The 10620-nt window shown below is 43.7% G+C and overlaps 1 protein-coding gene across 1 annotated transcript; it reads right to left on the bottom strand.

Annotated features, from left to right (window-relative positions):
- Nucleotides 1–8910: 8910 nt before the first annotated feature.
- Nucleotides 8911–9769, bottom strand: MTRNR2L4 (MT-RNR2-like 4). The gene has a single exon (XM_011982581.1). The coding sequence runs from the start codon at nt 9392–9394 to the stop codon at nt 9308–9310; it is 87 nt and encodes a 28-aa protein (XP_011837971.1). The 5' UTR covers nt 9395–9769; the 3' UTR covers nt 8911–9307.
- Between the last annotated feature and the right edge of the window lie 851 nt (nt 9770–10620).

Here is a 10620-nt window from a genome sequence, read left to right as displayed (position 1 = left end):
AAAAAAAAAAAAAAAATCATAAATTTACAGAAAAGTCGGAAGCATGAAACAAAGACTTCCCCTGACCTCCATTCATTTGAGAGTAAGTTAGCAACCTGATACCCTGTCTTCCCCAAATATCTTGGGGTGTATTTTCAACAAACAAGGACATTATCCTACAGAACCACAATATAACCATCAAAATTAGAAAAATGGGCCAGGTGCAGTGGCTCACGCCTGTAACCCTAGCACTTTGGGAGGCTGAGGTGGGCAGATCACCTGAGGTCAGGGTTCGAGACAAGCCTGGCCAAAACAGTGAAACCCCATCTCTACTAAAAATCCAAAAATTAGCTGGGCATGGTGGCACGTGCCTATAATCCCAGCTACCCAGGAGGCTGAGGCAAGAGAATCTCTTGAACCCGGGAGGTGGAGGCTGCAGTGAGCCAAGATAGCGCCACTGCACTCCAGCCTGGGCAACAGAGCGAGACTCCCATCTCAAAAAAATTTTTTTTTCAATGAACATTAATACATTACGTTATCTAATCTGCAGACCCCGTTCAATGTTTGCCAACTGTCCCAAGGATGCCTTTCATAGCAAAAGAATTTTCTTCACAATCATACATTGCATTTAGTTGTCATGTCTCTAGTCTTTGTCAGTCTGAGATGGTTCTTCAGTCTTTTCTTGACTTTCATGATTCTCACACTATAAAGGATTGTTAGCCAGTTATTTGGTAGACAATGTCTCCATTTGGGTTTGATGTTTCTTCACACATAGACTCAGGTTAGCATCTTTGGCAGGAATGTCACAGATGCGAGGTTGCATTCTTCTCATTGTGTCCTATCAGGGGGTGTATATTTCAGTTGTTTTCATTTCTAATGGTGTTACTTGGATCACTAAATGAAGGTTGTGTTGACCAGTTTTCCTGTTGTTTCCCTCTTTGTAATTAGTAAGTGTCTTATGGGGAAGTACTTTGAAAGTATGTAAATATCCTGCTACTAATTAAACTCAATTTATTCATTTATTTGGTTCTATCTTATGCAATTAAAGTTTTCTGTTTTATTCAATGGTTTATAACAAGGGTCTCCAACCGCCAGGCCACAGAGAGAAAGAGAAATACATATGTGTGTATATATATGTATATACATATATCTGACATGCAAAGCAGTGCTCTGCCCTTGCTTTTTCCCACACTCAGGCTCTGCTTTCTCTTTCTCTCTCTCTTTTCTGTCCATTTAGTCATCTACTACCCTGCCCTCCAAATACAAAGGCAGCAAGGTGCCCCAGAAAGTTCAATGCTCTGGGAGTCAAGAGCTTGAGTATTTGGGTGCACTCTGCAACTAATTAGTTAGGGTAGTCAGTGGCTCTCTATAGCACTCTGTTTCATCATCTGTAAAATGACTATAATAGGTGGCGGGAACATTGCAGGAATCAAAATAGATAATCTACATAAGAAATGTATGTGTTTGGAAAACTCCTCCATGGTTATTCTTAATCAAAGAGGGCATACATTTCTTGGAAGTGTCATCAACCTATTTCACATCCCACTCCCTGTATTTATATCCTGATGAGCTACTACTCCTTTGTGCTGCAAGGGCCTTCATAAATGATGGATGAAAGAAGGTGGGCAAGACTGAAGGCAGAAAAACTACATAGAAGCCTTAGTATGATCCTCCACTCTTCCTTCTCTCACACTCCACATCTCAATCCAGTAACTCCCTCTTCAAAATATATCCAGAATACCCAATCCAGAATCACACACACGTGAAAAGTAGAAAAGTATTTGCATGTCCACCAAAAGAGGAATGGTGGATTATATATATTGTGGTGGGGGCAGGTGGGGAGGAGCATGGAAAAACACTGGCATGGAGACTTCAGTTTTAAGTGAGAATGTTTTGCAGTACTTAATATTAAGAAATAAAAACACCTTAGAGTGGGGGGAAAAAAACACTGGATTAGAAACGGCCAAGGCGGGTGGATCACGAGGTCAGGAGATCGAGACCATCCTGGCTAACACAGTGAAACCCTATCTCTACTAAAAATACAAAAAATTAGCCGGGCATGGTGACGGGCGCCTGTAGTCCCAGCTACTCGGGAGGATGAGGCAGGAGAATGGCGTGAGCCCAGAAGGTGGAGCTTGCAGTGAGCCCAGATCGCGCCACTGCACCCCAGCGTGGGCAACATAGCGAGACTCTATCTGGAAAAAAAAAAAAAAAAAAAAAGAAACGAGTTCTAGTCCTTAAAGAAAGTCACTTAAACTGTTTTGGCTTCCTCGTATGGAAGATGAAAATGGTAATATAATTGACTTAGTAGGGTTGCTGTAAGTATGAGTTAGTGTGTAAATGTTTACAATTACGCATGGCACACAGCAGCCGCCACCTTTTCTATCAGGGCTGTTCTCACCCAACTGTAAAACAGGAAGGCGTACCCAGCTGGATCCGGGCCCTGGGTTCTCAGGCATTGTGATTGGTCCCAGCATATGACGCAAGGCGGGTTTCATTGATGGAATTGCTGTCAATTAGCGAAGGGCGGAAACCATGCGGAGAGGGCGGTCCTTTAGTGCCACACTTGCGCGACTCGCTCCTTTCTTTTCAGGCTTAGCTACTGCGCATGCGTCTGGCCCTCTTGATGTTCCCGGCGTGCCCCGCAACGGCTTCCGGTATGACGTAGTAGAGAAGATGGCGTGGTAGGCGCGTCGCGCGCCTGAGGGCGTTTTGTGGTGAGGTGGGGCTTACGGGTTGTGGCTCCGCTCTCTGTCCTGAGGCTCTCAGATTGCACTCTGGGTTCCTGGACGCAAAAACTCGGAGTGGCTGCGTGATGCAGAGTGAACTGGGTCCTCTGGGGACGCGTGGGGAACGAGGCAGCCCGGAGTGCCTGCCTTGTTGCCCTTCGGACCTCCAGTCCATTCGGGTTCCCCAGTGAGGCCTCCTTTGAAGGGCTCGGTGGCGCTTGCCCTTCACACTAAGAAAACACTCGTTTCCTAAAGCTCGACTGCGCCCTTGTGCTGAGCGGTGGGGACACGAAGACAGCACAGAAACACTGTTTACCCTCAGCGAGCCCCCGAACTGTTGGAGTGGATAAACCCACCAGAAACAAATTACAGCGTTAGGCAGGTTAAGATGGAGCACCCTGAGAAACGTTACAGAGAGATCCGGAGAGTTCAGAGGATCAGGATGCTTCAAGAAGATGGGGGTAGTGGTGTCATCAGTCCTCATCCTGGGGTTTTTGTCTTTGATGGTGCACTCCTTGAGGACATGAAATTTTTCTTGGACGTTTCCAATACCTAGGCTCAGGGGCCCTTCCCTGATTGGGAGGGGTAGAGACCAGCTGTCTCTCGTGTTTATTATCTATGGAAAGGTCTTGGCGACTTAAGGAGGGAAAATTTTGGTGAGCAAAGGCACTTATATGTCCCTAGACCAGGGGTTCTCAACCAGCGCCCCCCTCCCAGGGCACAATTGATACTGTGTGGAGACAATTTTGTTATCACTACCCAGTGGTGCTACTGACATCTAGTGGGTGGAGACCAGGGATGCAGCTGAATATTCTACAAGGTTCACAGGGTTCCTATCCCACTCCCCACCCCCAAGAACTCAAAAAAACGATCTGGCTCAAAATGTCAGTGTGCTGAGGTTCTGAAAGCCTACCCTAGAATGACAGCGGAAATGGAGAGAGCAGATGTTGGAGACATCTCAGCCGGAGACCATATTGAGTTTTGTCTCTTTTTTTTTTTTTGAGAGTGTGTCTCGCTCTGTCGCCCAGGCTGGAGTGCAGTGGCTCGCAATCTCGGCTCACGGCAAGCTTCGCCTCCCGGGTTCACGCCATTCTCCCGTCTCAGCCCCCGGAGTAACTGGGACTACAGGTGCCCGCCACCATGCCCGGCTAATTTTTGTATTTTTAGTAGAGACGGTGTTTCACCGTGTTAGCCAGAATGGTCTCGATCTTCGTACCTCGTGATCGGCCCGCCTCGGCCTCCCAAAGTCCTGAGATTACAGGCGTAGGCCACCGCGCCCGGCCTCATTTTGTGTTCTTTATAATGCTTAAGTATTTGATGCGCAGTTGGTTAATCAGGTGTGATGAGCCCAGTCTTCCTTTTATTTTTTCACCTATTCATTCGTTTGCCAGATACCTATTTAGCACTAAACACTATTCAGGATGCTAGGATTCCGCATTGAGCTGAAAAACCTTACGCATTCTTGGGCAGGGGACTTGACAGACATTAAAACTTATATGTCAAGTAGTAATATATGCTATGAAGTTCCTGCAAGATGGAGTTTCTCTTCCTACCACCACATACCATTTATTTACTTCCTTCTGAGTGCCAAGCACTGGCCTGGATACTTTACTGATATCTCTACTCTTTTCCTGTATCCTGCAAGATGGATATTATTTATTTATTATTTATTTTTTTGAGAGGGAGTCTTGCTCTGTCCCCCAGGCTGAACTGCAGTAATGCAATCTCGGCTCACTGCAGCCTCGGCTTCCGGGGTTCAAGCGATTCTCCTGCCTCATTCTCCCTGTGATTACAGGCACCCGCCACCACGCCCTGCTAATCTTTTTTGTATTTTTAGTAGAGACGGGAGTTTCACCATGTTGGCCAGGCTGGAGGCTGATCTTGAACTCCTGACCTCAAGTGATCCTCCTCCCGGGCCCCCCCCCACCCGCCTCGGCCTCCCAAAGTGCTGGGATAACAGGTGTGAGCCACCGCGCCCAGCCCTGCAAGGTGGGTGTTATTATCCTCAGATGATGAAAAGTGGATCATAGGAGTTGAATAATTTGCCCCAAATCACTTAGTAGGGAGTTGAGCTTGGTCTCAAACCAGGTTCACCTGAAGGATAAAGTCTGCGTTATTTCCACTAGTTAACATTGTGTCCCATATGCACAGCTGACTTGAATAGGATGAGAAATATATACCTTCTTTGCTAGAGTTAATAAAGTGAAGTAGAAACAAACTCACACTGACTTCTTTCTGTTTCCAGAGTAGAGTTTTTATCAGAACTAGCAGGAGGTGATTCTTCAGAGTTGCAGCAACTGAATTAGGACAATAATTGTAAGAGTGTCGTCATGGAAAGTGAGCAGTTCTTCTTGAAGGCCTAACTGAACTGGGTGAGCCATTAAGACATACAGGGTTTATCCTATATCTTAACTTTCGCAAAGTTATGTGATTATTTTACTAATATCGAGAAAGTCATACAGGTTATGGGATTTACTTGAAATCAGTTTCTGGAGGTTCGATTCCTTTTTCGTCTAGGTTGTCACGTCGATTGGCTCTTCGAATGTATGGTAAGGTGGTGGACAGCCGTAAAGTCACTCTAAATTAGTAGATGCTTGTTCAATTGTTAGAACTTTTCGTTTTGAAGCAAAGGCTTCTCAGATTATGAAAATTATTAGTATGACTGCTGTTAATGATACCGATGAGCCTACTGATTAGATAACATTTAATGTGGTGTACGCATTGGGTTAATTGGAGTAATGTTGAGGCACACTGATAGGCTGAGGAAGTGCTGTGGGAAAAAGGTTAAATTAACGCCTATAAATATAATGATGAAGTGGATTTTAGCGTAGGTCTGATTAGGTATATAACCTGAAAATAGGGGGAATCAGTGGACAACGCCTCCTGTGATGGCAAATACTGCTCCTGTTGATAGAACATAGTGGGAATGGGCTACAACATAATATATATCTTGTAAAATAATGTCTAATGATGAATTAGCTAGTATAATGCCAGTTAAACCTCTTACTGTTAATAGGAAAATGAATCCTAGGGGCTCAGAATATTGTGGGAGATCATTTGATATTACTACCATGCAGTGTAGCTAATCAGCTAAAGACCTTGAGTCCAGTAGGGATAGCAATAATTATAGTAACGGAGGTGAAGTATGCTCGTGTGTCTACGTCCATTCCTACATAGGAATGTAAATATATGGTGAGGCCATACGATAAATCCTAAGAAGCCAATTGATATTATGGCTCATGCTATGCCCATATACCCAAATGGTTCCTTTTTTCCAGAGTAATATGTTACGATATGACAGATTATCCCGAAGCCTGGAAGGATAAGGATATAGACTTCAGGATGACCAAAGAATCAGAATAAATGTTGATAAAAGATAGGGTCGCCCCTGCCAGCAGGGTCAAAAAAAGTAGTATTGAGGTTACGATCAGTTAATAGTATGGTAATGCTGGCGGCTAGGACTGGGAGAGAAAGGAGGAGAAGGACTGCCATAATGAGGACTGATCAGATGAAAAGGGGTGTTTGATATTGGGACAAGGCTGGGGGTTTTATGTTACTAACTGTCATAAAGTTAATGGCCGCTAAAATAGAAAAACACCTGCCAAGTGGAGTGAGAAGATGGTTAGATCCATAGAGGCTCCTGCTAGGTTTCCTGCTAAAAAAACTGTCCAGCCGGTTCCAGCGCCGGCTTCTACTACTGAAGATGCAAGTAGGAGTAGAGAAGATAGGGGGAGAAGTCCGAAGCTCATATTATTTATCTGGGGGAGTGCCGTATCAGGTGCACCAATCAGAGGGACTAGCCAGTTGCCAAAACCCCCAAATATGACTTGTATGACCATAAAGAAAATTATGACTAATGCGTGGGTGGAAACAGTAACATTGTAAATCTGATCTTCTCCTGGCAGAGTTCCTGGTTGGCCTAATTCTGCTCGAATTAGAAGGCTTAAGGCGGTGCCCACTATTCCTGCTCATGCACCGAATAGTAAATATAGTGTTCTGATGTCTTTGTGGTTAGTTGAAAACAATCAACGATTAATGAACATAAGTGGGAAAAGGGTAAAATGGCTGAGTAAGCATTAGACTGTTTTTTTTTTTTTGAGACGGAGTCTTGCTCTGTCCTCAGGCTGGAGTGCAGTGGCTCAATTTTGGCTCACTGCAACCTCTGCCTCCCAGGTTCAAGCGATTCTCCTGCCTCAGCCTCCTGAGTAGCTGGAACTACGGTCACGTGCCACCACACCCAACTAATTTTTGTATTTTTAATAGAGACGGGGTTTCATCATGTTGACCAGGATGGTCTCGATCTCTTCACCTCGTCATCCACGCACCTTGGCCTCCCAAAGTGCTGGGATTACAGGCATGAGCCACCGTGCCTGACTGGATTTATCTTTTTAATTAAGATTGGGATAAGAGCTATAATGTTCATTTCTAGGCCGGTTCAGATGAGAAATCAATGTGAGCCTAGCATTGTGATAAGAGTTCCTGTGAAAATAGTAAGGGAAATAGTAAGTTGAGCTAATGGGTTAATTAGTACAGGAAGGGTATAACTAACATTTTTGGGGTATGGGCCCGATAGCTTATTTAGCCAACCTTACTTTAGGACTTGGTGTAATGGGTAGCACAGATAATTTTGGATTCTCAGGGGTAGCTTCAATTCCTTAGTTCTAGAAATCAGAGGATTGGACCTTTATTGTTTACTCTATCAAAGTAATTCTTTTGTCAGACATATTTCCTATATTTGGGGTGGGATGCTGGAAATTAGGCATTGAGATACATCATATGCAGAGTGCTGGTGTAAGCGGTAGGACATTTTTTCATAGAAGATATATAAGTTGGTCATAGCGGAATCGGAGGTATGCTGTTCGAGTTCATAAAAACGGTGGTTAAAGAATGGTCTTGGTAATGAAATTTGTGGTATAGAGTTCTGGTGACTATACAGTGTGTAGTGCTCCTCGAAAAATGGTAGTAGTTATTTATTATGATAATATTCATATATTCTGCTATAAGAAGTGGGCAAATAAACCTGCGGCATATTCGATGTTTAAGCCTGAGACTGACTCTGATTCTCCTTCTATTAGTTCAAAAGGGGCTCTGTTAGTTTCTGCTAGTGTGGAGATAAATTATATTATGGCTAGGGGTTATGATGGTAGAAGCAGTGAGAGGAATTCTTGCATTGTGATGATAAGTGCATGTAAGTTAAATGAGCCACTTATTAGTAGAACTGATAAAAGGACAATGACTAGAGTGACTTCATATGAAATTGTCTGGGCTACAGATTGTAATGTGATGATTAGTGCATAATTTGAATTAGATGCTCATCCTGATCATAGGATAGAGGGGGCGGCTTGATGTGGCTAGTATAAATAGGAGGCCTATATTAAAATTAGAGCATCTGGTATGCGGAGGGGAGTTCATAAGAGGAGAGCAATCAGAACGGCTAGGGTTGGAGCAGTAGCATAAAGGGTAATAGACTTTAAGAGACGTAAAGGTTCTTTGATGAAAAGTTTTATTGCATCGGCGAATGGTTGAAGCAGTCTGTAGGGACCTACAGTGTTAGGACCTACAGTGTTAGGTAATTGTATGTAGCCTAAGATTTTTCATTCAATGGGTATATAAGGAATGCTATAGCGATTAAAGTGGTAATAATAAGTAGGAGAAGATTGATTATAGGCATATCATTAAGAAAAGGAGTTGAACCTCTGATTTTAAAGTTTTAAGTTTTATTCTATTGCTGGGTTCTGCCATCTTAAACACTGTTCTTGGGTAGGGTGTGTGATGATTTGTTAGATTGAGACAGCATCATTTATGGGGGCAAGGGTGCTTTGTGGAGTGGGCCCTGTTTCTCTTGTCCTTTTGTACTAAGGAGAAATGTTAAATAGATAGAAACCGACCTGGATTACTCTGATCTGAACTGAGATCACATAGGACTTTAATCACTGAACAAACGAAGCCTTAACAGCAGCTACACCATTAGGATGTCCTGATCCAGCATGGAAGCTGTAAACCCTATTGTTGATACGGACTCTAGAATAGGATTGCATTGTTATCCCTAGGGTAACTTATTCCGTTGATCAAATTATTGGGTCAATGTGTGCTAACTCGCTTAGACTAGTGCGGTCTTAGTTTAGGTTGTTTGGAGGTTGAATTATGCTCTGAGGTCACCGCAAGCACATCTTAAATTTCTTTTATTTTTTATTGTTTATTTTTTTTTTATTTTTTAAGACAGAGTGTGGCTCTGTCGCCAGTCTGGAGTACAGTGGCGCGATCTTGGCTCACTGCTGTCTCTGCCTCCCGAGTTCAAGCCATTCTCCTGCCTTAGCCTCCTGAGTAGCTGGGATTACAGGCGCATACCACTACACCTAGCTAGCTAATTTTTGTATTTTTAGTAGAGACAGGGTTTCAGCATGTTGGCCAGGATGGTCTCCATCTCCTGACCTCGTGATCTGCCCGCCTCAGCCTCCCTAAGTGCTGGGATTACAGGCATGAGCCACTGCGCCCGGCACCCCAACCAAAATTTTTAATGCAGAGATAGTAGGCTAGGGCCCGTAGCCTTTTTTTGAGTTTCTGTTTGCGTTAATGAATGAAATCTCCATAGGGTCTTCTCATCTTATTTGTTTATACTGTCTCTTCACGGATAGATCAGTTTCACTGATTGAAAGTAAGAGACAGCTGAACCCTCGTGTGGCCATTCATACAAGACCCTATTTAGGGAACAAGTGATTATGCTACCTTTGCACTGTCAGGATACCGCAGCTGTTGAACATATGTCACTGGGCAGGCAGTGCCTCTAATACTAGTAATGCTAGAGGTGATGTTTTTGGTAAACAGGTGGGGTAAGATTTCCCGAGTTCCTTATACTTTTTGTAATCTTTCCTTAGAGCATACCTGTGTTGGATTAATAGTATAAATAGGGTATTTATTATTTGTTAATATTAGGCTGTTAACTATCAGTGGATTATTCTGGTTTGATGTAAGCTTATATAATGGAGAATATCTTCATGTTACTTATATTAACATTATTGCTTCTATTAAGTAATAGATTAGTCTAATGTAATGTTAGGAGTTCAATAGAGTGATTAGGAGTTAAAATAATTGATGTTGAGCTTTAAAGCTTTCTTTTTTCCTTCTTTCTTTTTTTTGATATGGAGTTTCGCTTTTGTTGCCCAGGCTGGAGTGCAATGGCGCAATCTTGGCTCACTGCAACCTCTGCCTCCTGGGTTCAAGTGATTCTCCTGCCTCAGCCTCCTGAGTAGCTGGGATCACAGGCATGCACCACCACAGCCAGCTAATTTTGTATTTTTAGTAGAGACGGAGTTTCTCCATGTTGGTCAGGCTGGTCTCAATCTCCCGACCTCAGGTGATCTACCCACTTTGGCCTCCCAAAGTGCTGGGATTACAGTTGTGAGCCACCGTGCCTGGCTTTAAATGATTTCCTAATTGGTGGCTGCCTTTGGGCCAACTATGGTGGTAATATTTTTTACTCTCTGGAGGAAAGTTATTTCCTAGGGTCTAAAAGCTGTTCCAAAGAGGGACAATATTAAGGATGGGAGGTTTGTCTCCTGTAAAATGCATCCTTTCTCCTCTGCGAATTATGTTCACCTGGTCCTGCTCTGAATGAGACTATCCTGATTCCTGAAAGGCCTGCTCTGTGATGGAGGGACTGCATTGCCTAGCAAGGTGCAGGTGCTTTAGATAAGTCCTCAGTGTCTGAGTCACACCTCTCCCCCAAACAGATCAATACAACTGGCTTTCTGCCCAAGAGACGACCGAAGGCCAGGCACGGTGACTCACTCCTGTAATCCCAGCACTTTGGGAGGCCCAAGCGGGCGGATCATGAGGTCAGGAGTTTGAGACCAGCCTGACCAACATGGTGAAACCCCGTCTCTATTGAAAATACAAAAATTAGTTGGGTGTG

The sequence above is a fragment of the Mandrillus leucophaeus genome, unplaced genomic scaffold (genome assembly GCF_000951045.1).
Source record: "Mandrillus leucophaeus isolate KB7577 unplaced genomic scaffold, Mleu.le_1.0 Scaffold240, whole genome shotgun sequence".
Taxonomy (NCBI): domain Eukaryota; kingdom Metazoa; phylum Chordata; class Mammalia; order Primates; family Cercopithecidae; genus Mandrillus; species Mandrillus leucophaeus.
This window is presented reverse-complemented; position numbering and strand designations above follow the sequence as displayed.

Coding starts and splice junctions, on each gene's coding strand:
- MTRNR2L4 (XM_011982581.1), bottom strand. CDS start 9,394: ATGGCCACACGAGGGTTCAGCTGTCTCTTACTTTCAATCAGTGAAACT.